At 35.8% G+C, this 25,879-nt stretch overlaps 4 protein-coding genes and 1 long non-coding RNA gene across 6 annotated transcripts; 3 read left to right on the top strand and 2 right to left on the bottom strand.

The window, feature by feature from the left end:
- The first annotated feature begins 5,466 nt into the window (after positions 1 to 5,466).
- Positions 5,467 to 7,120, top strand: LOC111366002 (MATH domain and coiled-coil domain-containing protein At3g58360-like). The gene is made up of 6 exons (XM_022986612.1): positions 5,467 to 5,563; positions 5,668 to 5,797; positions 5,877 to 6,046; positions 6,129 to 6,414; positions 6,494 to 6,660; positions 6,765 to 7,120. Exons 1-6 carry the CDS (start codon positions 5,533 to 5,535, stop codon positions 6,917 to 6,919), a joined length of 939 nt encoding a protein of 312 aa, XP_022842380.1. The 5' UTR covers positions 5,467 to 5,532; the 3' UTR covers positions 6,920 to 7,120.
- Positions 7,121 to 7,592: 472 nt separating this feature from the next.
- LOC111366004 lies at positions 7,593 to 8,139 on the top strand. The gene is made up of 2 exons (XR_002697562.1): positions 7,593 to 7,679; positions 7,784 to 8,139. It is a non-coding gene; the product is annotated as an uncharacterized LOC111366004 (long non-coding RNA).
- A 2,546-nt stretch (positions 8,140 to 10,685) lies between these two features.
- On the top strand, positions 10,686 to 12,379 carry LOC111366005 (MATH domain and coiled-coil domain-containing protein At2g42460-like). Of its 2 annotated transcripts, none has more exons than XM_022986613.1 (6): positions 10,686 to 10,891; positions 11,066 to 11,195; positions 11,281 to 11,450; positions 11,530 to 11,815; positions 11,889 to 12,064; positions 12,135 to 12,379. In XM_022986613.1, exons 1-6 carry the CDS (start codon positions 10,861 to 10,863, stop codon positions 12,287 to 12,289), a joined length of 948 nt encoding a protein of 315 aa, XP_022842381.1. In that variant the 5' UTR covers positions 10,686 to 10,860; the 3' UTR covers positions 12,290 to 12,379. The 2 variants fall into 2 exon arrangements, with proteins under 2 accessions (XP_022842381.1, XP_022842382.1); XM_022986614.1 differs by having other exon boundaries at positions 10,689 to 10,891; positions 11,898 to 12,064.
- A 1,237-nt stretch (positions 12,380 to 13,616) lies between these two features.
- Positions 13,617 to 16,024, bottom strand: LOC111366006 (pentatricopeptide repeat-containing protein At3g06430, chloroplastic). The gene is made up of 2 exons (XM_022986615.1): positions 15,576 to 16,024; positions 13,617 to 15,205 (listed from the first exon to the last, which is right to left on the bottom strand). The coding sequence occupies exons 1-2, from the start codon at positions 15,963 to 15,965 to the stop codon at positions 14,057 to 14,059; spliced, it is 1,539 nt and encodes a 512-aa protein (XP_022842383.1). The 5' UTR covers positions 15,966 to 16,024; the 3' UTR covers positions 13,617 to 14,056.
- Positions 16,025 to 17,520: 1,496 nt separating this feature from the next.
- Positions 17,521 to 25,879, bottom strand: LOC111366007 (squamosa promoter-binding-like protein 1). Its single transcript, XM_022986617.1, has 11 exons — positions 24,380 to 25,879; positions 23,931 to 24,112; positions 21,704 to 21,861; positions 21,263 to 21,628; positions 20,611 to 20,685; positions 20,411 to 20,518; positions 19,921 to 20,038; positions 19,669 to 19,810; positions 19,426 to 19,576; positions 18,665 to 19,294; positions 17,521 to 18,125 (listed from the first exon to the last, which is right to left on the bottom strand). The coding sequence occupies exons 1-11, from the start codon at positions 24,970 to 24,972 to the stop codon at positions 17,655 to 17,657; spliced, it is 2,994 nt and encodes a 997-aa protein (XP_022842385.1). The 5' UTR covers positions 24,973 to 25,879; the 3' UTR covers positions 17,521 to 17,654.

A 25,879-nucleotide genomic window follows, 5' to 3' on the forward strand; every position in this document is an offset into this window, starting at 1 on the left:
ATATTGGTTTTACCCATTTCATATCAACAGTGAGGTTAGATACTGTACATGTAACTAACAAATACCGAAATTGCATTTTACCAAACTAAATGTTAGCAAAAAAATTTTATATTTTTTTTTTTTCAATTTGGTTTTATTTAAAACATAAATAGAACAGAAAAATAATAAAACTGCAAATTATATAAAACACACGAATAAATTGCAGAAATAAATGAACAATGAAGATAAAATCATGGGAAATAAATAAATAACAGATGAACTTTCAATCCGAGGCCTGTGTAAGCACATTTTCTTAAAACGGATTCGCCTCCTCACCGTAAGTGTTTGAGATTTAATTTGAGCGTCTATTTCTCAGGATAAACGGTAAATCAGTAGAATTTGAGCATTCCAGAAACTACTCCGACGAATTGACTTAGTATTCAAACAATTTTACCACCCAGACATCTGACGGAAACTATATATGCAGACAGAACAATTCTGTGCAGTACACGAAAAATGATTTATGCAGACAGAGAATTTTCGTGTATTTTCTTGGTGTATGCAATGGAAAAAGATTGCCAAATAAATGGGTTGTAATGGAGACTCAAGTGGCTAAGAGTTACGTCATAAACTCAACAATGAATATTGGAGTTTCGACTGTTTTAAAAATTTAAACAGTCAGTTGAAGAAAGCCAAAAAAATAGCAAAACTTGGACACTCCAAAGGGGCCAATTTTTGCTCCGTTCAGTCCGATATTCGCGTACGCAGGTCATGCCCGCTCATAAGTTCAAGGCTAGATGTACTATTTCGATCCTTGATTTGCACCTCCTGCAAGCGCATGTGGAGAGAGCATTTATGCTACACATGATTACACCCTTCAAAAGTGTAACAAGATATAAAGTGGTTCGTGCTTTCTTCATTTTCCTATGTGGGACAAATTCTATTTTCCACATAAATCATCTTCCAATGATCAACTTTGAGCTCCAATTTCTCATTCATCTATTCATCAATTTTGGCGAGTAAATATATGGTTTTGTTGCTCTCACGGAGGTAAACACAAATTAACTTTGATCTTCCAAATAGGACCAACAAATCTCACTCAAATTTTATGCCAAAGTCAGCCACTAAACCCATTTTTTCCAACAATAGATATTGTTGGGAAACGGTTTCATAGAAGAAACTCGAGTGGGGTTTCGATAAATTTGTACTTCCCGCTCTATTCAATGATCTTGAAAAGGGATATCTGGTAAATGACTCTTGTGTGTTTGGAGTCGAGGTTTATGTTACTCAAGATAAACACACAGGAAAATGAGAGATTTTATCAATGATAAAGGACGCCATTAGTACAAACACACTTGGAAAATCAACAACTTCTCCACTTTAAACGACATATGTCTAGAACCCTAACCATTCAATGCTGCCGACCAAACATGGTATACATCTTTTCTAGTCAAACTCTAACTCATCTCGACTATTTTCTATATCGTGTAACAATATTCGTCAGTGGACGCAGGAAGATCCAAGTATATCCAAAAGGGAAAGGCAGTGGAAAGAACAACTTTGTATCGGTGTGTTTGGCATTGACTGAACTAGAAAAACTTTCTCCCACAACTAAAATATACGCAGAATGCACCATACATATTAGACTAGATAAATGGAAAACATTGCTTTTGGACAAGTAAATGCTTTGCTTATTAAATTATTATACATAAATTTGAAATTAACTAACCACTTGATATATTTTTGCAGCTAGTTACTGTTTTAGTGCAAAAAATTGTGTACGAGGTTGGCAAGATTTATGTCTGTGGGTTATTTTCATATGCAATTGGCTGGTTTTCTGGTGAAGAATATTTGCTATATGGAAACAGAGGTGATGGTCCATGGCATGGCTAATGAACTATGATAAATGCTATATTAATTTGTATATATGTTACAATAATGTTCAAAATGGTAATTGTTGAGGAACCTCTCTCCAAGGATCTTCAATTCGATGTTTTTTGGGCTCAGTCCAACGTACCTTTCTCTACTAACAACCAATCCAACCGGTTCCAAACCACAACCAATAAAATTCACCTCGATTGCTATCTAATCTTACCCACGTAGGACAAGAAAATGTGATGATTTGTGGTCACAAAAGTTAGGAGAAGACACCACAAAGGTATACTATGAAGGAATCACCAATTACACAAAATAAACAAGTGTTTTGGACATTTCTAGGGGATGTTTTTACACACCAAAGGGGGCAGTGAGGATTCCTCTTTTTCTCACACAAAAACCTCAACAAATCATACAAGAAAGTGGCTAAGGTATTGCCTTATATGTAGTCTAGGGTTAGGCTTTAAGTTGGATCTTTAAGGGACTTAAACGAGTCAAGATTCAAGTCATCCAAGAGGGAATGCAATTTGACCGAATGGAGCTCATGGACTTGATTGTTGGACTTATTTCATTCGTTGGCCTATGCCTATGAAATATATTAACCCCGTTAACATCATAGCCCGAAATTTATTGAGTATCAAAAACCTAACAAATCACACCTTGATGCCTAATAAATCTGCAAGCAATAAAAACGCATAGTTAGCACTTGCATAATCGAGGGAGCTAATAAAATTGGATCACAACCTTACCTCATGTTTTCCAACCTGAAATACACACTATACCTGCTCTATGTACTCATTGGGGCTAAGATCAAGAACACCGAGGTAGAAGCAGATATTTACAGTAAACAGTTAAGAGCAAATAAACATGCGATGACAATATATTATTGGATAACACACACAAATCTTTTTAGAAACACGTTCACACAAAACCACAGATTAACATCAAGTTAATCGAACACACGGTCAAACACATATGCAACAAATGCATAAATGACTCACGAAAAGATTTCACCACATTTATCCTATCCCATTCCGTGTTCCTCACACTTCAAGAACACATATCTCCTCTCATCGCTCACCATACTCACTAAATTGATCACTCAACTCATATCTAACTGGTAAATTACAATAGATCCTAAGTTTTCGGGACAATCCTTTATCACCACATCACTTCTCCCAATCTACGTGGATAATGAGTCCCCACCTAACAGAAGTGATAAAAGTGTCTTTCTCACACTCCACATGTACATGGTCTTTTTACAGATAAAGGATTTCAGAATTTAATCACCTCTACACTCGTGATTCAAATGTCACACCCCACATCCCCCATGCATATCACCAATGCACCTTCAGGCATCTATACTCCACCTTACCAATAGACACTCAACACATTGCTGATGCACTTCAAACCCACTATGGCAAATCAATACCTTTCGACGACCACAAAGGTTACTCCAAACACCAATGCTCAGCAAATTCAGAAAGAAAATGGTGAAGGTGGCACTTATAAAGGGAATAGAAGAAAGTGTTAGTTACTTCATTTCACTCATAAAAGAGGCTCATAAAGACGAAGAAGATAACCCTACATAGCTGCCTCAGACAATCTCACAGACCACACAAGCTCATTGAGATGAAGGAGAAAACAGTTGTCCATCTTTCTTCTCACTACCACACTCTTACACCACTCACAGAGCAAACAGAGTACGCCACAAATCTCAATCCACTATGCATGCAAACACATTATACAAAATAATAAGATCACTCTAATTCACCAATTACACACATCAATCAAATTGAAAGTATAACATATCAACGCAATAGAATTAAGCAATCACATGCATGTAAAAAGGATTACACACATATGCAAATGTAGTAACCAGGTTTACTCTCAATAAACCTCACTAAGGTCACCACTCAACCCAATAGCGATATTTGCCTCACCTCTCTCATTATCTTTCATTTTATTATCATTTTCAGGACAATCTATTTCAATTATGTCCAAATTGAGCCTGTCCGGCTCGTCTTGAAAAGACTCGAGCCGAAAGTTTGGGTCGAGCCTAATTTTCGGCTCGAGCCCAAAAAATAGCCCGATCATTTTAACCGAGCCAAGTGGGAGCCTCGAATTTCGGCTCGCGAGCCTACTCGGCTCAGCTTGTTGACATACTTAGGTGGGGGTGAGTGTGAGGGCTTTGGTGTGTGGTAGGTTTGTAGATTTATTTAATTTTATATAATAATATTATTAATATTTAAAACATGCTCTATCACCTGATTTTTGTATAAAAAAAAATTTTAACTTGATTTATGAAGTTGGAACTTAAAAAACATTGTTGGCTGTTATTTCCAGTTTTCAATTTACTCTGCCAAATTTAATTTATAATAATTAAAATAACTGTTTTTATATGGAATAACTCCAAGTGAAGACAAATTCTTTAAGTGAATAGTCTTTGTTTAATTTATTGATAGAGAGCCACGAATTTTATTAGGGAGGTTGAAAGAAAGATAAATTCTTGAAGTAAAGTCCTCACCTTGATTAGGATCGAATCTCATAATTTACCGATTTATCTAGACATTTTCATGAGTGTTGATCAATAGTCAAGCAAGTACAAATTAGCTTAATAGAGAATAGCGGAATCCAAATTTGTAAACGAGGCAACGACTAGAGGTATGAAGAGTTAAAAGTGTAAGTTTATAAAAGTAAAACTTGGATGGTCACTCAAACCTTTGGTAGCACTTAGTTTTTATTGAAGAATAGATATGAATTTGTGTTAGGAGTAATAGTGTCACAATGAGTTGGGCTGCTCAAGCAACATTATACATAGTTAAAAAAATGAATTGAACAGGACCAATATAAGGATTGATACGCCATAATGAATAGGTTGTGTTGGTAATAAAAAAGACAGGTTGCACCGACTCAACTTCCAATATTGGTCGGTCTGGTCCTAGCCCAATTGATTTATTTTTATTATTATTATTATTATTATTTTTTAAGAATGTAATATTCAAGCATTCAACGGTCCTGATTACAAGGATGTTGATCCAGACCGACCTACTCATTTTGACGCTAAACCAAAATGTCCATTGAATTATCATTTGATATTCTCTTTAGGACTAAAACAAATTGATGTGTCTTGGATTTAATTAGGGATAATGTTATATGACACCAATAGTGATAGAACACCACCATATATGACATTAAATAATAAGTTCAATTAAATGTGGTGTTATGTAGCATAACCCATTAAGGATTTAATCTATTTGTACAAAATAGATGACCTAATGGTTTACTGAATTGACAAGTGGCGGCCCCCTATTAGAAGGGCGACTGTCTTCAATAGGGAGCCGCCACTAGTCAATTCGGGGCCGCCACTTGTCAATTCGATAAATCAGTAAGTACTTGGAGCATAACCCTTATCATACAATACTACATAGAATGGTTTTTTTAGTACTACTGGTGCTATATTGCACTACTCTTTCATTAGTGTGCATATATCTTGCTTTCTTGGTTGGTTATTCAATGCTTCAAACAGATGACAAACAACAAGTCTACCATCAAAGCAAAGGATAAACTCATTTTAGGCTTTTGGAATATCAGTTAAGGTGGCCTTTTCTTCATCCTTAAAAGCTACATTATTTCCTCCCAATACTCTCATTCTTCCCTTTCCCTCAACATATTTCCATGGAAGATCTTACTTTAACTGAAGAAGATGGTATGCACGTGTTTCTACCTCTTAATAAGTTTCCTTTTTTTTTTTTTTTTCCTCCTAATGGTAATTATCCCTTTTTGTTTATGTTCTTTTGGGTACTTAACTAGGGGTCTTGAGGTCAACCTCAAATACACCACCTAGCCACTATGTGATGAAAATTCAGTTATTTTCCCAAATCGCAAAGAAAAAAATAGAGACGTACCATTCATCTGATTTTGAGGCTGGAGGCTACAAATGGTACAATAATTATAAATGTACTTAATTATAATTTATAGGTGTGATTTAAATGTGAAATTAATGTCATGTTAATTTGCAGGAACTTGATTGTTTACCCGAATGGAAACAAAGACAAAGGTATTACAGACCATATTTCCGTGTACTTGGCAATGACACAAGTAGAGTCTCTCAATCCCGGTTGGGAGATTCATGCAAATTTTCGATTGTTTTTGCTTGATCAAAATAAAGACAATTATTTTACACTTGAAAGTATAGCTACCTACGCCTACCTATTAAATTTGAAATTAATTGAAGTTGGTTTAATTAATCGTGTGATAATCGAATGAAACAGATGATGTGGGGAAACGGTTTCACAAAATGAAGCTCGAGTATGGGTTCGATAAATTTGTACCTCTCAGCCTCTTCAACGATCCCGCAAAGGGATATCTGGTGAATGACACTTGCGTGCTTGGAGTTGAGGTTTATGTTACTCAAGAGAAACTCACTGGAAAGGGGGAGATTTTGTCATTGGTCAAAGATGCCATTAGCTACAAACACACTTGGAAAATCGACAATTTCTCCAATTTAACTAACGAATATCTAGACTCCAAACCATTCAATGCTGCAGATCAAACATGGTATACATCTTTTTTAATCAAACTCCATTACATCTCGACTATTTTTCATGATATGTAAAAGCAAGATTGATGGATGCAGGAAGATACAATTATATCCGAAAGGGAAAGGCACTGGAAAGGACAACTATATATCGTTATATCTAGCATTGGCTGAACCTGAAAAACTTTCTCCTACAACTAAGATATACGCAAAATATACCTTACGTATATTAGACCAAATTAACGGAATACACGACTCTGATATAGGTAAATCACGATGCATATAATATTGGCATTGCGAAGAATCAAAAAACCTCCCAAGATAAGCACAAACATTTCAAAAAATAATTCGTCTTTATGTGCTTTTGCAGCTAATCACTGGTACAGTGCATCAAATAGTTTATGGGGTTGGCAAAGATTTGCGCCTATAAGTTATTTTTATAAGAAATCGGCTGGTTTTCTGGTGAACAACAGCTGCATTGTGGAAGCAGAGGTTACAGTCAATGGCATGGCTAATGAACTTTGAGAACGCACTTCTACATTGAAGTAAAGGATGCTGCTTAATGAATATTTTCCTTTTTGATGAAATAAAAAGGGAAATTGGTAGTCACACTGCAATAGATCTTCAGTATAATTGTTGTGTGACATGCTAATTTACCACTACGTTATGTAATAAAAGTTTTGAAATAAGAAAGTACAAGATATGGTCATAGCCCTCATTTTATGATTTTCGCCTTTTATTATGTGTTCACAAATAGGCAATTTCTACTAGTTTTGGATGATAGGCATTGAAATGTGACATAATAGTGAATTTGATGCTAAATAAAAGTTTAGTAACACAATTGCGACGATTAAAGTTTTAATCTGAGTACACTGATTGTGTTGAATGATGTACCATTTATAAATCATCAAACATAAATTATTACTTAATATTACCCACTTACTCGGAATAGTATTTTTGTGGAATATTATTGTCATTGAGTTTACTTATGTTATGGATTTAACCTTACCCCTAACTTCGAGAGCAATAATAAATGCAAAAGAAATTAGAAAACAGCAAAAGAACATAAATTTTAGTGGTTTATCCTCGACTCTTAGATAATTACAGGGGGTAATCCTGTGAAGGGTTGTGATTGGTGTACATTATGGACACCATTATGGTGTCCATAATGTACACCAATCACAACCCTTCAAACCTGAAAAACTTTCTCCTACAACTAAGATATACGCAAAATATACCTTACGTATATTAGACCAAATTAACGGAATACACGACTCTGATATAGGTAAATCACGATGCATATAATATTGGCATTGCGAAGAATCAAAAAACCTCCCAAGATAAGCACAAACATTTCAAAAAATAATTCGTCTTTATGTGCTTTTGCAGCTAATCACTGGTACAGTGCATCAAATAGTTTATGGGGTTGGCAAAGATTTGCGCCTATAAGTTATTTTTATAAGAAATCGGCTGGTTTTCTGGTGAACAACAGCTGCATTGTGGAAGCAGAGGTTACAGTCAATGGCATGGCTAATGAACTTTGAGAACGCACTTCTACATTGAAGTAAAGGATGCTGCTTAATGAATATTTTCCTTTTTGATGAAATAAAAAGGGAAATTGGTAGTCACACTGCAATAGATCTTCAGTATAATTGTTGTGTGACATGCTAATTTACCACTACGTTATGTAATAAAAGTTTTGAAATAAGAAAGTACAAGATATGGTCATAGCCCTCATTTTATGATTTTCGCCTTTTATTATGTGTTCACAAATAGGCAATTTCTACTAGTTTTGGATGATAGGCATTGAAATGTGACATAATAGTGAATTTGATGCTAAATAAAAGTTTAGTAACACAATTGCGACGATTAAAGTTTTAATCTGAGTACACTGATTGTGTTGAATGATGTACCATTTATAAATCATCAAACATAAATTATTACTTAATATTACCCACTTACTCGGAATAGTATTTTTGTGGAATATTATTGTCATTGAGTTTACTTATGTTATGGATTTAACCTTACCCCTAACTTCGAGAGCAATAATAAATGCAAAAGAAATTAGAAAACAGCAAAAGAACATAAATTTTAGTGGTTTATCCTCGACTCTTAGATAATTACAGGGGGTAATCCTGTGAAGGGTTGTGATTGGTGTACATTATGGACACCATAATGGTGTCCATAATGTACACCAATCATTATTCTCCTTTGAATGATCAAAGTTAAATGTGACTCTTTGTGGTCACCGTTAATTTATCCAATAAACTTGGAATACATTGAACAATGTGGTTGTGACTCCACTAAATTGATATTAAGCACCGCTAGTGATAAATAACTAGGGGCGGACCCATGAAGGGTTCGTTTGGGGCAGTCGCCCCCAGTGAAATTTAAAATACCTTCAAAAAAGAGCTAAGACAAACAATAAGCATTTGGTCTTGTGGTGTGATTCTTGCTTTGGATGTAGGAAGTCCCGAATTCAGGTCCCAAAATGCCATTTTTATTATTCTTTTGTGTTTTGTTTTTAGCTCTTTCTCTCTTTTAATTTTTTGTGTCAAATCCATCATGCCTCAAAAATGATTGAATAAAATCGATAGAGTTGTATTCCAATTTATTTTTCTGTTCTTGTAAAATCACAAAAGGTCGGCAAAAAATAAAACAAAAAGAACATAGAAAAAATGTTGTCTTTGGAAGAAAAATAAAAGCGAAAATTTAGGGGTATTTCAAAGTGCTTCCTCACCAAGCAACACAAACCTCGTCCAGACTTGAAACATTCAAAAAATGCTTTAACAATTTATTTAAGGTCCTTTTTTTTTCTTTTTTCTTTTTTTTTTTTGCCTCGCCCCCACTGAACAATAATCTTGGGTCTGTCCCTGTAAATAACACTATTGGAATAGAATTTCTAAAATGTCTGTCTATACAATACATAAAGATTGAATAAAACAACGAAAATTTACATAGTTTGTTTTTGAAAAATAACAATATGGTGATTTTTAGAAGTTGAAACGTAGGGGTGTAAGCGATCCGGTAGAGGAAATTTTGACATATTTTCAAGCTAAATAATTTAAAATGATTTCAAAAAATCCGAAACATAAATCAAACAATTTAAAACGGTTTGAGATTTTTTTCAAATATAAACTAACGGCTTGATTTGATTTAAAATTGTAGTTTTACCATATATTTTTTTTCTTTATGTTCACTTTTAACGTTACTAGTTCATTGAGAAAAAAATATCTTTCTATTTGGCAATGTAATATAAAACAAACTATATGTATCAAACTATAAAATCTAAATGCCACCAAAACAACATCCAAGTTATTACAATATAACAATAACAAAAAGTTTTGTTCACTTTTTAAGAAAAATTCATACAAAACAAAAGTTAATACAAACTGACGAAAACAAGGCCACGTTTGTCATTGATTTAAGAGCTCAATTTCTGATTGTATAACAATCCACATCTATTTCAAGTGTTTGATAAACTTAAGAGGAAAAAATAATAATAATAATCTAATTATGGAAGATTTGTACTATCTGATAACGGATTTTTTTGGGGAAAGCCCATTTGACAGCCCCTCGACATCCAAGGGGCGTTGGAGGACGCTTGCGCACCACAAATGGGGGGTGCCACACAACCCCTTGGACATCCAGGGATTGTCACTCAAGAATTACTTGATTTTTTTTCCTAAATTCTATTTTAATATTTTATTTTATTTGGTTTATTTGTGGCATAAATACTTGTTTTACTACATGTTACTCATACAAAACTCTTTTTTTTCCCTTCCAATTATTGCTTACTTTAAATCACATTGAAAACTAAAAACAATGTATTGGATCAGCCGGGCTTGCAATATCAGTGCGTTCGTCGGCCAATCGATGCTCAGATTTGGAGGACAGCATGAACAATATTTTAAATGGTCATATCAATACCTCCTCACCTTTACTTAAATAAATAAATAAATAATTGTTGAACCACAACCTTGAGGGCCCCCACCGTCCCGCCCCGCTCTTCCCCTAGAGCTTTGTGAAGAAGGTAAATCGCGGGATGTGTCCCAACGGGCCATGAAACAAAAGCTGCATGTACACTGCGCCTACAAAGAGTCTAATTTCATATCTCAGGAATTGAATCTCCACACTACGACTGTCAGCAAGATGTAAGATAATATCATTCGTGTCCTTTGTACCACTGAACTATGCCCTAGGGGCGCTTTACTTTTTCATAGGAAAAGTCAATTCAGATCAACACACTCATTTTGACGTCCCAACCAAAAAGTCACTTGAGAATCTATTCAAGGTACATATTCTTGCTTCCTTGGGTATGTTATTCAATGCTGCGAACAAATGACAAACCAGTTGACGATCAAAGCAAAGGATAAACTCCTTTTAGTGTTTTGGAATATAATTTCTTCGTCCTTTAAAACTACATTAATTCGTCCAAATGCTCTCATTCTTCCGTACGTATTTTCATGGCAGATATCACCTTACCACAACAAGACGGTATGCATACGTTCAATGACAGAGCCATATGGGTGGCGTGCCGATCGCCCTCGCAACATTTTTTATTTTTTTCTTGATTTTTACTGAAGTTTTTAATTATAATAACTCTTCTTCTTCTTCTTCTTCCTTTTTTTTTTTTTTTTTTTTTTTTTTTTTTTTTTTGTATTTTATTAGGGTTCTCAAGGTCAATCTCAGATACACCCCCTAATCACTATACGATGAAAATTCAGTCATTTTCGCAACTCGCGAAGAATAAAATAGATGCATACCATTCATCTGATTTTGAGGCAGGAGGCTACAAATGGTACATATTAGATTTCATGCGTGTACTGAATTATATTTTAGAGGTGCAATTTAATTGTGAATTAATTTTTTGTGTTAATTTACAGGAAATTGGTTGTTCACCCGAATGGAAACGAAGACAAAGGTATTACGGACCATATTTCCGTCTACTTAGTGATTACACAGGTAGAGTCGCTCAATCTTGGCTGGGAGATTCGTGCAACTTTTCGATTATTTTTACTCGATCAAAACAAAGACAATTACTTTACACTTGAAGGTATAGCTACCTACAAGTACCATTTAAATTGGAAATTAATTGAAGCTGGTTTAATCAATCGTGTGATCCCATGAATTAGATATTGCCGGGAAACGGTTTCGCAGAATGAAGCTCGAATGGGGTTTCGATACATTTGTACCTCTCGCTCTATTCAACGATCTTGAAAAGGGGTATCTAGTGAAGGACACTTGCGTGTTTGGAGCAGATGTTTATGTTACTCATGAAAAACACACAGGAAAAGGAGAGATTTTATCAATGATAAAGGACGCCATTAGCTACAAACACACTTGGAAAATCAACAACTTCTCCACTTTAAACGACGAATGTCTAGACTCCGAACCATTCAATGCTGCCGACCAAACATGGTATACGTCTTTGCTAGTCGAAAACTCCAACTCATCTCTACTATTTTCTATATCGCGTAACAATACTCATCAGTGGATGCAGGAAGATACAAGTATATCCAAAAGGGAAAGGCAGTGGAAAGAACAACTTTGTATCGGTATATCTGGCATTGGCTGAACCAGAAAAACTTTCTCCGGCGACTAAAATATATGCAGAGTTCACCATATATATATTAGACCAAATAAATGGAAAAAATTACTTTGGGACAGGTAAATTCTTTGCTCCATAAATTACTTACATAGATTTGAAATTAATTAACCATTTGTTATATTTTTGCAGCTAATTACTGGTTTAGTGGAAAAAATTGTGTACGAGGTTGGCCAAGATTCGTGTCTGCGAGTTATTTTAATATGCAATTGGCTGGTTTACTGGTGAAGAATAGTTGCTTTATGGAAGCAGAGGTGACGGTCCATGGCATGGCTAATGAACTTTGAGAAATGCTATATTAATTTGTATATATGTGACAATAATGTTCAAAATGGTGATTAAAAAAAAGGAAGAAGTGTGAATTTTGGTTGAGATCACATTATTTTTATGAATATTTAATAAGCTTATGATATGATATGTATTGTTCTAATCTAAAGCAAATTTTATAAAATGGAAAATGTAGGGTAAATTTTATTTGCGATTGACGAAATTTCAATTGTTACATTAAAATTTAATTCATCTTAATCAATTCAGTTTAGTTTTAATTAAGTCGAAGAAATTTAACTTTAGTTACGGATTTCACCTTTTTGTCACTCACAACAAAGTTTTTACACAATCGCTACATGACAAGTCGACTTATCAGTACATCAGGTATTTCATCGTTTTAAGTTAAAGATATCTCACAACACTCAATTTATTCTTTTTGTTTCTACGATGTCGTGTAGTAGTTATGGAAGATCAGTAATAATATATCTGTTAAGTAAGTAATTTTTTTCAGTTCGGAGGACTTGGACAATATGTGACAAAATGTGACATTATGATGAAATTTATGACTAAATTGAAGTTTGACAAATTAAAATTTAATAATTTTACATGGTCAAGGATGGAATTTACCCTCAAAAGTAAATAAGAGGCATAAGTGAAATTTTTAAATAGTTCGAAACAGAGGATTCATTCCAAGACTAATTGGACAAATTGAAGGAACAATGACTCTGAAAGGTAGCTCAGTGGTCAAACTTTGAGTTTGTTCCTCAATAGTCATCAGTTTGAGTCCTCTCAAGGCCACTGAGGTAAATACTTGACTGTAAACTTCAGGACCTCGTGGGATTAGTCGAAACGCGCGTAAATTGGCTTGGACATCCATGGTTATCAAAAAAGAAAAAAATTGGAGGAACAATATATTCTGCCTAATATAATTATAACGGCTATATTGCTCTAACTTTCCATGGATTGTGGTTTGATTTTGTAAACTGCACAATCTTAAAATATCTTAAAATGGTCAAATGTCACAGGACATGTAAAATGCACAATCTTAATATCAAAATCAATACATAATAAAATTTTGTGCCGACGATCACGGACCGTCCATACAGTGCCCGTGTCCATGGTACCCAACATCTACATGCAATTGCTCGTAGATTAGCCTTCCTTCCACGTGTTTGGCAAACTTATCATAAACACAATCTAGGACAATAAGTAGGTTAACACGATAGTACTTGCAAATCAAAGCTATCATTTTCACACGATCACGGGTTACACACAGAGATTACAACGTTTGGAAAAGCTTATTATGTGTGGAATCTCCATAAGATAACTTTTATCCTTTTNGATCACGGGTTACACACAGAGATTACAACGTTTGGAAAAGCTTATTATGTGTGGAATCTCCATAAGATAACTTTTATCCTTTTTTTCCCCAAGCATCTGTAATCAAAGAAAAGTGGTAAGACATATTAAACAAAGATAATAAAAAGTGATAGCAGAGTAGCAGTTTTGGTGCAGCCATTCCCTCCCTCCCTCCCAAGATGGAATCCTGGGGATGCATAGAGATTCTTCATATCAATTTTAAGGAGCCGGCTCTGTTGCATCAGAATCACCTAACATCTCTTCCATTTGAACGGTAAATGCTTGTTTGTTAATGCCGTAAGGTTGCCTCAATATTTGATATTAACTCTTATGACTTATCCACCTCAGAAAGATTGATGAATTTACAACTTCTGTAGCAACTGAAATGCTCCAACTGAACCAAGAGTGACGATAATATCATCAGTTCTTTATTGGTCATTCAGTGAAGCATCTGTTTCGACATCATGGTCACCTTTAGAAACAACATCTGCATTGATCATCTGATTTTCTAGCTCCAGATCATAGGCCTTATCAGTCATACCTTCTTTTCTGTATGCACCAATCATAACAGAGTAAGTTGTGGAATCTGGTTGGCAACTTTTATCTTTCATTCGCCTGAAAACTCTTTCCATCTCCATTAAATCCTCCGCCTTCGCACATGCATATATGACAGCATTAAAGAACGAGGTATTCTCAGGTATCTCCAATTTTCCAGCCAATTTAACACTGCTGATCACCTTATGGAAAAGGCCAGCATTGGCATACCCTCTGATGAGGCAGCAGAAGGTCTTGGTGTCTGCCTTCATGCCTTCGGCTCGCATCTGATCAAATGTATACTCCATGTGCTTGGCATCGCCTACATCTGAAAATGCCTCGATTACATTGTTGTACGTTGATGTCGTCCAAGGAAATGAAAGCCTACGCATGTATTCCATTACTGAAGACATCTTATCGTACATCCTTTTCTTCCCATAAGCACCAATCAGAATGTTAAAAGTGCGCGTTTCTGGTTCAATTCCGAAATTGCGGAATTTTTCATACCATCTTTCCATCATTTCAATTTGACCTTTGTTACCAAACACGCTAAGAATAGTATTCATAGTCCACACGTCAGGTTTGCACGTGGTGCTCTCAAGCATCCCGGAGAGCACTCTTTCCATCTGTTCGTATTTCCCTGCCTTTCCATAACCACTCAACACTATATTTTGAGTAACAGTGTTTGGAGTTATTGATCTTTCAGCCATTTGATCATAGAGGGACTCAACCAGCTCAAAACGAGAAGCATCAACACAAACTTTAATCAGTATACTAAAACTATATACATCAGGCTGGCAGAGAGGAAGAGCCTTCATTTGTTCAAGCACAGAAAATGCTTCATCGATCAGATTGCTCCGAGAATAGGCAGCAAGCAAGGCAGTATAAAGTTCTGAGGTCGGTTCCAATCCTTCTTCAACCATCTCATCGAAAAGTCGACGGGCATGTTCTGGTTGTCCAGATTTCCCGAGAACAACAAGGAGCTTCATGTATGTCCCTTCTTTTGGTTGATAAAAAGGCTGATCCTTTAGCATCTCAAATACCTAAAATTCAGAGGACAACTATTATTAGGACCTGAACCACTAAAAGTATTAACTGCACCAATTTATTTCACCTGTGCTTAAGTTTCCTTGCATGTTCTATACCAAATTCAGGTAAGAAAAATAATCATCCGCTCTTTCCTTAAGAACAACTTTTTGCTTCTTCATATTGTGCAATCATTAATTATTGGTGTTATTAACCACAATCACATTTAATTCATAACAATGCAAGAAAAGGCACATACAAATTAGTATGAAACCCTCAAAAATCATCTATGCCCATAAATTAATTAGAAGGAAAAATCCAGTTCAGAATGTTAAAAAAAAAAAAAAGAAAAAGAAAAAAGAAAAAAGGGAGAAAAAAATACAAGACCTGAAGGGCAAGGAGCCATTGCTTTTTGTCAATGGCATCAGCGAGGGCTTCAGTGACAGTGTTGACCCATGCCTTGGCATTGTTTTTCTTATCCAATTTCTTCTTGATATTCTTTATGGGTGTTCTTTGCTTATTATTATTGTTTGAGAGTCGTGGAATGGAGAATTCAGTGACGCCCGGGTATTCCCCTGCTTTCCAGTGTTTTTTCTTTGGCAAGGTCACTGTTGATGATGATGATGCAGTGGCGGTGGGTGTGGAGGAAGAGCAGCAGAGTATGACGAGTCTCGGAAGACGACGGGTGGTGGCGCCACTGCTGGTGGTGGTGGTGGTGGGGAGAGGAGAAAACGGGAGAGAGGAGGACAAGGAGATATGAAACGACGACGTTGTCATTGTTTGCTACAACTCAGAGCAACTGTGAAAAACGGCTCTAGCGTGAGATTGGATGATGAAGAGCAAATCGTTGTAGCCAAATGACCTTCTTATCCTTTCCTTTCTTTTCTTTTTCATTTAATTTCTATATTTATTTATAATACTTTACATCTAAACTATTAAATTTTCGAAGTTACTTAAATTAAATTTCATTTCATTTCTATTTAGGGATGTCAAATGGGTCGAGTCGGCTCGCGGCTCAACTCGTCAAAGCTCGGCTCGTGGGTTGCTCGGGCTCGTCATTCGGCTCGCGGCTCAACTCGTCAAAGCTCGGCTCGTGGGTTGCTCGGGCTCGTCAAATGACGAGCTCGAGCCGAGTGGGGGTCGATTCCAACGCTCGGCTCGTCGAGCTCGACGAGCGGCTCGTGGGGCCGAGCTCATGAGCCGGCTCGTCCAAAAAAGTGAAAAAAAATTAAAATTTTATCAATAAAAATTGAAAAATTTACATCGTGGGCTCGGCTCGGGCCGGCCCTGCCCACGAGCTCGTGGGCCGAGTCCGAGCTCGTCCACAAGCAACGAGCCGAGCCCAAGCTCGGCTCGTAAAAAACGAGCTACGAGCTCGAGCCGAGCTCGTGGGTTAACGAGCCGGCTCGGCTCGGCCCACTGCCACCCCTATTTCTATCAACTATTTTCAACCACATAATCTTCTATAAAATAATATTACACGTAAAGTGAAAACTTTTCATTCTTTTTCAATCACTAATTTTTCGAATAAAAATATTATTTCACACATTTTCATTTTCAAAAAATGGAGACCAAACGGATGCTTAATATGAACATCTCAAGATTTACGAGTCTTCGGAGTTATTTATTGGTCGAGAATAATACTTATGGATTCATAGTATAATTTTATTATTTGGAAATAAATTAAAACTCATTCTTTGAAAAAAAAAAAAAACTTTTCATTCTTTTTCAATCACTAATTTTTCGAATAAAAATATTATTTCACACATTTTCATTTTCAAAAAATGGAGACCAAACGGATGCTTAATATGAACATCTCAAGATTTACGAGTCTTCGGAGTTATTTATTGGTCGAGAATAATACTTATGGATTCATAGTATAATTTTATTATTTGGAAATAAATTAAAACTCATTCTTTGAAAAAAAAAATTTATTTTTAAATAATATTTTGACATTATTTCAATCACACATTCTTCAATAAAATAATATTACAAATAAATTCAAAACTTTTCTTTATTTTTTAGCCACACATTTCTTATTAATACACTGTTCAAAAATACATTTTTCCCTCTAAATGAACTCAAACAAGGGCCAAAAATAATAATGTAATGTAGCATTTTAGCCCCCATTTGCCCCCCATTAATTTCTATTACATTACATTTTTTCTCTCATATTTTCAACAACACAATCTTTCATAAAATTATATTACACGTAAAACGAAAACTTTTCCTTCTTTTTTAACCACTCATTTTTCAAAAAAATATTATTCCACAATTTTCAACTCTACAAAACGGGGGCCAAACGGGAGCTTAATTTTTAGCAAGAACTTAATAAAGCAAAACAATAGCTAGCTCATATTATAATTGATCGCTCCATATTCAATTATTGTTACTTATTAGGAACTAAAGACATTTCTACAGAACATACTGACATCGAGAACCAATCCTGTATACATAACAACTAGTTTAGCTTGATCCATACTTCAATTGTTCCCACCTGAAGGGTTGGAACACATAAAGAACTTCAGGTGAGCTTTTGAATAGCAAAGCTACACATACACAAACTGCCCCAATTGCAACCATAGAAAGCATCGCCGGTCGGTATATTGCCAGTGATGATGATCTTGGCGACCTTCCATAGCGCAATTTCTGCTCACACTGCCTGCAATGCGTCTCATTTGCTCTTCCCCCACCCTTTTCGCTTTCAAAGACAGCAGCTGATTTTGCTGATTTTCCTGCATCACTTGGCACATTGTGCTTGATGCTACCACCGTCTAAGAGAGTACCTGGAATGTCAACAACATGTCCAGATCCTTCTTTCGTTTTGATTTTCCTTTGAACGAGATGAATATACGTGAAATGACCACGGAAATATGCATAGTCATAGGGCGTTAATCCTGTGCTGTCTCGAGCACCCTTCCATGCTTCAATTCCCACCTGAACAAAAAGGCAATCATGACCCTGAGAAGTTCTCTCACAGGAGGAGTAACAGTATAATTATACAAAATAACCATTCTAACTGGTTCTGATTAATCAGAGGAGCAAGGATTGGACCAACTATGAAAGAAGCAGGAGAAGTAGAAAAAATGTAGATAATAATGCAAATCCATATCTTTACTGCTATAGTTCTATAGGAAGGTGTTCAAAAACACACAGGCAATACACATACAACAGGCGTGTCTTTATGAGCTACTACATACAGCTATGCAAATACTATATTGCAGACAAATACAGATATCTTGAGTACACATACTTGCACCGCTAGTGTATGAATAGAGTAGTTCCAGAGTAATGATTCAAGTAGATAGACTCAAAAAGGGATAAGCAGAAAATGCAAGAACTGAGACCAAAACAAAGTTAGTTCTGGTTAACTATTTATTCTTCTCATTTTTCAGTAGGGCACCCATCGAACTTTATCAGCGTCTGAGACAAGAAAAATTGTGCTTAGAACCAAAATACAAGAAAGAAGCAAGTACCGATCCAGGATCTTCAGTTAATGCATCTAAGACATTCTCACAGCTGTCCAGACTAGCCGCTATGTGAAGAGGAGTCAATCCCCCAGGACCCACTGCATCAGGCTTAAATATATAGGTGTCCTCATCATGTTGCTTATGTATGGATACTGATTTATTTAGAAATTCATCTTGATGGTATCTTAATAGGAGTTCTACCATGGACCTACAATTTCTCCGTACAGCTCGATGAAGAAGGCCAATATCCATCAATGCAAGTAAAACTGACTTGTGTTGCCCCGCATCCACATTACCACTATATAGAATACCCAAAAGTCTTCTAACTACAGCACACCAATCATGATCAACAGAAAACTCGACGAGCCACCTGAACCGTCTGAAAGGAAATAGATCCATGTTGGCACTGGTTTCACCCAACCTAAACTTTAAGTGAATTTTATGGAGAAGCCAACCCATTTCATGTATAAAGTCCAAAGCCTCGTTTCTAGCATCTAGTTTATCAGTATCTCCCTCGATGCCATTAGCAACTTCAGAGGCCTCGATGGTTCTTTCCAGCGTACAAATTTCAGAACAGACATCCTTCTCTGCAACAATGAATGGAAAGAAGCTGCTACTAAGACCATGATCCTCAACCTAAAAAGGGGATGACAACCACAATTCAGAACTCACAAAGAGAATATCAAACAAAGTTTGCAGTCCCAAGGCATAACTGGCACACAAACTACATTTACGTAGGCAACATCTAGTGGTGAAAATAAAATCACCTCAATAAATCCCCTTCCTGTAGAACTGGGTATAATGCAGGGGAACCTAAGAGACTGCATCTCATCATGCTCAATTAGTGAATCTGCTTCTCCTGTCACATTAGCACAACTTTCCTGCACTAGATACTTCCCTTCTAGTGCACATAGTAACCTGAATGTTGTGAACTTCTATATTATTACAAAGATCATGTAGTAAACTACATCTTTGAAATGAAGGTATCAACGGGATTTAGAAAAGAACACCTCCCAGTGGAGAGAGGCAAGTTGAAGCCTTTAACGAAAAATTGAACATCCTCTGAGACAGGAACAGCAATTGGCTTGATACTTGATATCCTGCATCTTCTACGGTTTTTAAGTGGTAAGAGTGTGTCTAAAACAATCTGACCTGAAGCACAAGTAATGAAAAAATTTAGTCTTCCCATTCAAATAGTTCTTATACAGTTTTAAGTACAAAGAATTAGAGGCGACATGAAGAATAGAAATAAGCAAAGATACCATTATATAGAAAAGCAACACGATGCCTCACTCGAGTATAAATCCATCCTGTACTCCAAAATGAATCAGTAGATGAATCAACAAGCCTCCTCAAACTGGAACTTAGACCACAGTAAAGCTGCAAGAGTAGTAACTAAAAAGATCAAAGGCAAATTTCCTATATAAGAGATCATAAACAGTTTGGTATAGTATCGTATGTGGCTCAAGTAAGTCCAATTATCTAGTAAATTTAAACATGTCCCAATTTCTAGCTCCTGAAGCCAAACTCAACTCCAATTTACGAACTCCATTTGTGAGAAAGCAGACCTTGATACCTTCTCATGGATTCATTTTACTTAAAGATGGCTCTGCTCATACATTTACAGTCTTGATTCAATATAACTGGTTGGTTCAAAATGACTCATGCCAGCTAAACTCGGCTCAGCCCATGGTTTACACTACAACTGGCAGTAATTGGTTATCTTCAATTCTGCAATGAAGTAAAAATTACCTCCTCCCAAGTGGATTTATCCATTCGCAGATATATTGTCAGTATGATGCAACCAGGTCTAATGTAGCTCTCAATGTCACTAGGACTGTGTGATAACCAGTCAAGAATCTGCAGTAGCATTGGACAAGATCAAGCTCTCAATCATGAAATGCACTAGAAAATGGCAACTGGAAATATAAGATTTGAAAAGGTCAACATACTTGTTTTCGTAGGGCAAGAGGAATTTCACTTGGATCTTTCCCAAAGAGTTTAAATACAATTCGATCTGTGCGACTCTGTAAAATCATATGGAAAAATTCCATTAAATAAAAATTCTCTTTGACTAGGTAAAACCTACACTAAACTTCGGCACATTTTATCCAATTTGGATATATCTAAAATTTACTTTAAAAAGCTATCTATTCTAACACACATCAAGTCAATATTTGTAGATATCAATTATTTTGCAGATGACTATCCTGTGTATCTTTCTTCTTTTTCATGACATGCTACTCTCTGATTTTTGAATCTTGACGGGCATTACTTCTTAAAATTATTACTTATTCTATAATGACAATGATAAAATGATTAGGAGGCAGAGAATCTTTCAATCGTGCTTAAATATGGGTTAGAATACTAATAGCACTGGTATGCACGGTACTCATATAAGATATTTTCTCGTAGTACTAGGAAGATACCACACTGAAAATGTTAGAACGCTGAAAGTGTGTTGTAAGTTGAAATGGGAACAGATCCATCCATATCAATGATTCCTAACTTGTACAACTCAGCTTACAACAAACTTCCTCAACTTATCTATCACTTTAAGGGTAATAATCAAATCAGTGTAATGCAAACAAACACAGTTTATACCTGTGCCTCTCCACTGGAAGTAGATGGTGAATGGGTGGATGTGGAACCTGAGTTTCCACTATTTTGAGTTGCAATAGATGTGTGAGAGTCTGTATATAAACATAAAGGAGCAACAGAGTCCAGTAGATTCTCCACATGGTCTTGAGAATCATCATAAACATTATTTAAGTCAAAGGTAGTTGGTTTCACCCTTCCCACCACCGAATCTGAAGCATTTGCTTCGGTTGAATTACTTCCTTTCCATGGCAACAAAACGGAAGATTCTTTCTGTAGAACACCATCTTGAGCATTATTAGTAAGCATTCTATTTTCTCTCACTCCAGACGCATGTATTTTCATGCATTGCCCAACAGCCAAAGGGGGGTCCTGTAATCCCATGAATTCAGAAGTTACCCATAAAAAAAATTGTAAATTCGGGAAAATTGAATTAAGATTCGACACCTTTTCTGCAGTCGCAACAGATATCCCTGCATTCTTCATATCCTGAGATGTAGGTGGCAATCCAGATGTGTGTCTCTCATTAATTGGCCCAGCAAAACTGGCTAGATTCCTCAAAAGATGAGGGAGCAGATCCTGATCCTTCGTTTGATCTGAGCTGGCTGAAATTCATAAATAGGAGAAGCTGTGAAGTGATTAAGCCCTTGTTTGAGTCCCATTATCTAAAAACTCATTTTTTTTTCCAAACTCATTTTCAACTACACATTCTCCTAATAAAATAATTTTATATGTAAACCCAAAACTTTTACCTACTTTTTAACCACACATTCTCCAAAAAAAATACTATTACAAAACTCATTTTTTTACAAAAAATGAAGCTCAAACAGAAGCTAAGTAACCCAAATCATGACACGGTAAAAAAAGGAACTAATCAAACACAGAGAGGGGGTAGGGGTGTTGAAAAGAAAATAAACTCCAATAAAAAAGAAATTTCGTCATTTTTCTTAGTTTGGTATAAATGTCATCAATAACAGAGATATACTATCAAAATCAGGCATTTTCTTCTTTTTATATTTCATTTTTATATATTATCTAACCTCCTCAAGACTCTTAAACTGTACAAATTCTGTAGTTAGATCATCTTGATTATATATTGTCAGTAGAGACATCTGTCTACATACAATCTCACATCAAAAATCAATGTTGATTGTGATAGGTTCCTTATTATATGAAGGATATCCTTGTATACTCAAAACTTGACAGTTAACCTGGTCTTGAAAGCAAAGTAATAGCACCATACATGCTTCGGATATCTCATGACAATAAGAAGAATCTTGGATTCTTTGTAATAACTATGTCTCCCTTCAAGGTAAGACTATAATCAAGTCATCTCCTTGCCCACATCAATTTGTACTCAACCCTTGACGCTCCAGTAATATCATGAGGGAAGAGATGAACCAAGGTCTCAGAATATACTTAAACCACATTCTGGTTGTTGGACATCCACAAAAACCTTGAAAACTTAACCAAACTAGGTTCACAATATCAGTTACATAATCAATACCTTCCGCAATTTATAGTGTAAAACACATCGTGAAAAATTTGTCTTGAGGACAACTAAGTTCCTCAAATCTGATGTTGCTCGCATCCAAATATGATCTGGATTTACCAAAAGAAACAAAAGAGGTATTCAGTTATTTGTATGTACTATAACTAATTTCAATCGATCTTGTCTTGTATATCTGCAAATATGAATCTTTTGGCATACCACTGCCTGACCCACAATTGCCTAGACTAGGGTTTCTCAAGCTTGGACACACATAAGCTCATGATGCTGTATTTCTTGTATTTATATGATTCGCTTTCAATGCAGCTGGCAGCTAAACTTGGTAAATATTATGAAACTCTCAATTTGAACCTTCTTGCATTCTTTCATCTTGTCTACAGTTCCTTTATTGAATTGCATCATGATCATTTTTGAAGTTTATGGTTCGTATATACTTAAGTGAAAGAACTTCAAAACTAAAAGCATGTTTAAGAATTGTTTATAATCAATTATTAATAAATAGAAATAAGTGATGGATAAGTGAGTTGTAATTGTATGTCCCACGAAATATGTGAATAAAAAGTAATTTGACTGATACAAACAAATTATAAATAATAGGCAAATGAGGCTAAGAAATCCTTCAACTAATTCCAATATGAGATCAATATTAACAGAGAAAATGTAGCCTGAAAGAAATGCACTGAAAGAGATCAAGGAACTTGCAATAACAGCGATTTGCATAGCTTTCATCTGCAAAAGGATATAACATCTCCAAGATTTCCCTTTGCTATCCTTGAAATTTAACATCATAATTCTACACTACAACCCAATTTTCCCTAGAGAATCTTGCATCAGTTGAACTGGATTGCAATTAAAACCACTGTCTAACAGAATGAGTTTTTCTCAGCATAGTTAGACTTTCAGGGAACCAAGAACCCTGATCCTTAACTTTTACTGCACAACACCCCTTGCAATATAAAATGGAAACAAGCTAACTAGGAAGGCATATGTGTGGGTTTCTCCACGCATCAAGCATTCCTTCTTCATCACTGTACTCATAATGTCGTGCACAAATGTCGATAATCTATTTCACTATTTAGAACGCTATCTTTGCACTATCCAATCTTGTAAGTAAGAGCAGAAAGATGCAGAATAGATAAATCTTTCAGACGGATGGTTACTTACATTGTATATTGGAGAGTATCCTCAGTAGACTAATTAATAAATAATTACTACCCCGCTCATCATTTACAGAGGCTCCATTAGCTGCATTCTCTGGATGTGTCTTCCTCCTCCTTTTGTTGTGACCTGCTAGACGTCTACGACAACTCCGTTTGCCTTCATCAAACTCTTGAAGCACATGAAACCTGCAGAGAAGTATTCATTTTGCATATGTGCATAAAGGGAAATTATAATGAATCCACAAACTGTTTGTGCATTCAAAGATAGAAAAGACGACCAGACTTTGTCAATTTCCCTTAAATTCAAGGATAATCCATAATAGATAGCAGGCGCAGCTATACAGTTGGAAAGTAAATGTATACTCGACAAATACTAATTTGTTACTCCAGCTTCCAAGGTAAGCAGATAGAAAGCTATAAAACTCTGAAGGAAGCCTCTATATGAAAACTGACCTGCTGCATTGCTGACAGAATCGCTGCATAACATTTCCTACCAAAGCTTTGGTGGCCTTAGAATGCACGTCACACACTTTATGCCGACGGTGATACTCTTTGGCATTGCTCAAATCTGCTCTACAATCCTCTACTTGACAAACAGCACCATTAGTCACTGCACCAGCAATTTTACTCTTCTTCCCACTCTTCACTTCCCATTTATCTACATCCTCGCCCCCTTGTTTGATCGGAAATACCTGCTCTCCAAGATTCAAATTAAGAGATCCACTCTCATCATTCACCTCTGCATTTTCAACGTCAATAACCCTCCTCCTTTTCTCCCATTCCCTCTTTCCTCTCTCATTTCCCAACATCATTTCATCCCCTCCATCCAATGCACCATTATTATTAGCTCGAATATCTGGTTCAACAGGAAACAACAGCCCACTCCTACAATCTGCCACCGAATGTAATGGAGTGGCAGTAAACAAATCGCCATCCCATTTCCAGTCATTCAAATCCCACTCCATGCTCTTCTTCCCCGCAGCCTTTAAATCAGATACTTCTGGACTATAGAAAATACTTCTCTTCCCCCAAAACTTACTTTCCATAATTTAACATACCATACGATACCATACACCCAGTAAACAGAAAACCAACAGAATAAAGTTGAAATTTAACTAACCTAATTTTATCAAACCCACCAGAAAAAAAAAATCAAGTTTTTCTACAAATCCATAAAAGAAACTGAGGTTTCAACACTAATTAGCCTATAATTAAGATAAATATTTGAAAAAACGCACAGCGACACTCCCATAACCAAAACAAGAGCAACAAACGAGTCCAATTCCCCCTAATCTTTCACCCAAAAATCAGTAAAATCAAAATCCCAGTGTATATGTAAATCTTTGCTACAATTTACAGCTATTAGTGTGATCTTGAAAAAAAGGAAAAAAAAAAAAAAAAGGTTGCAAGAAAAATAAAGATGAAAGTATATTTTGTACTGAGATTTGATCCTTTGATCCAAAGACGTGTAAGCAGGTAGCTAGTATCGGAACATCGTCGGCTATTCAGAGCAAGACAACAGAGCAAAACGGACAAGATTTTCCTTAAAAATTAACAGAAAATAATAATAAATTATCGGCAAAAACTGAAAAGCGTTCAACAATTGTTAGTACAATAATAATATGTAAAAACAGTACAGTTATTATCTTAAATTATGAGGCCATCCTCATGGAATCTAAGGCCCACGCGGCCACGCCACTGTTCCTGTCTTTTGGTATCTCGCTGTAAAAAGAAGAAATGTGGAAAGCTCTGTTTTTACTGCTGATTTCCCAATTCCTATTCCTAGGTGGGAACATGGAAATGCAATATTATCATTGCACTTTTTGCCTTCTTTTCATACTTTTCCGCTTTGAAATTCGTATTTTAGTATTTTCTCCAGAAATTCATGAATTACCTGACATTGGCTTCTCTGTCAATACTAAATAGGTTTTTCAATTGCTATCGACTCAAAAG

Source organism: Olea europaea, chromosome 17 (assembly GCF_002742605.1).
Source record: "Olea europaea var. sylvestris chromosome 17, O_europaea_v1, whole genome shotgun sequence".
In the NCBI taxonomy this organism is placed as follows: domain Eukaryota; kingdom Viridiplantae; phylum Streptophyta; class Magnoliopsida; order Lamiales; family Oleaceae; genus Olea; species Olea europaea.

Coding starts and splice junctions, on each gene's coding strand:
- LOC111366002 (XM_022986612.1), top strand. CDS start 5,533: ATGGAAGATCTTACTTTAACTGAAGAAGATG. Junction 5,564..5,667: donor TACTTTAACTGAAGAAGATG/GTATGCACGTGT, acceptor GTACTTAACTAG/GGGTCTTGAGGTCAACCTCA. Junction 5,798..5,876: donor GAGGCTGGAGGCTACAAATG/GTACAATAATTA, acceptor GTTAATTTGCAG/GAACTTGATTGTTTACCCGA.
- LOC111366005 (XM_022986613.1), top strand. CDS start 10,861: ATGGCAGATATCACCTTACCACAACAAGACG. Junction 10,892..11,065: donor CACCTTACCACAACAAGACG/GTATGCATACGT, acceptor GTATTTTATTAG/GGTTCTCAAGGTCAATCTCA. Junction 11,451..11,529: donor CAATTACTTTACACTTGAAG/GTATAGCTACCT, acceptor CCCATGAATTAG/ATATTGCCGGGAAACGGTTT.
- LOC111366006 (XM_022986615.1), bottom strand. CDS start 15,965: ATGACAACGTCGTCGTTTCATATCTCCTTGTCCTCCTCTCTCCCGTTT. Junction 15,206..15,575: donor AATGGCTCCTTGCCCTTCAG/GTCTTGTATTTT, acceptor TCTGAATTTTAG/GTATTTGAGATGCTAAAGGA.
- LOC111366007 (XM_022986617.1), bottom strand. CDS start 24,972: ATGGAAAGTAAGTTTTGGGGGAAGAGAAGTATTTTCTATAGTCCAGAA. Junction 21,629..21,703: donor CTGTTGCGACTGCAGAAAAG/GTGTCGAATCTT, acceptor ATGGGATTACAG/GACCCCCCTTTGGCTGTTGG. Junction 20,519..20,610: donor CTCTTGCCCTACGAAAACAA/GTATGTTGACCT, acceptor ATGCTACTGCAG/ATTCTTGACTGGTTATCACA.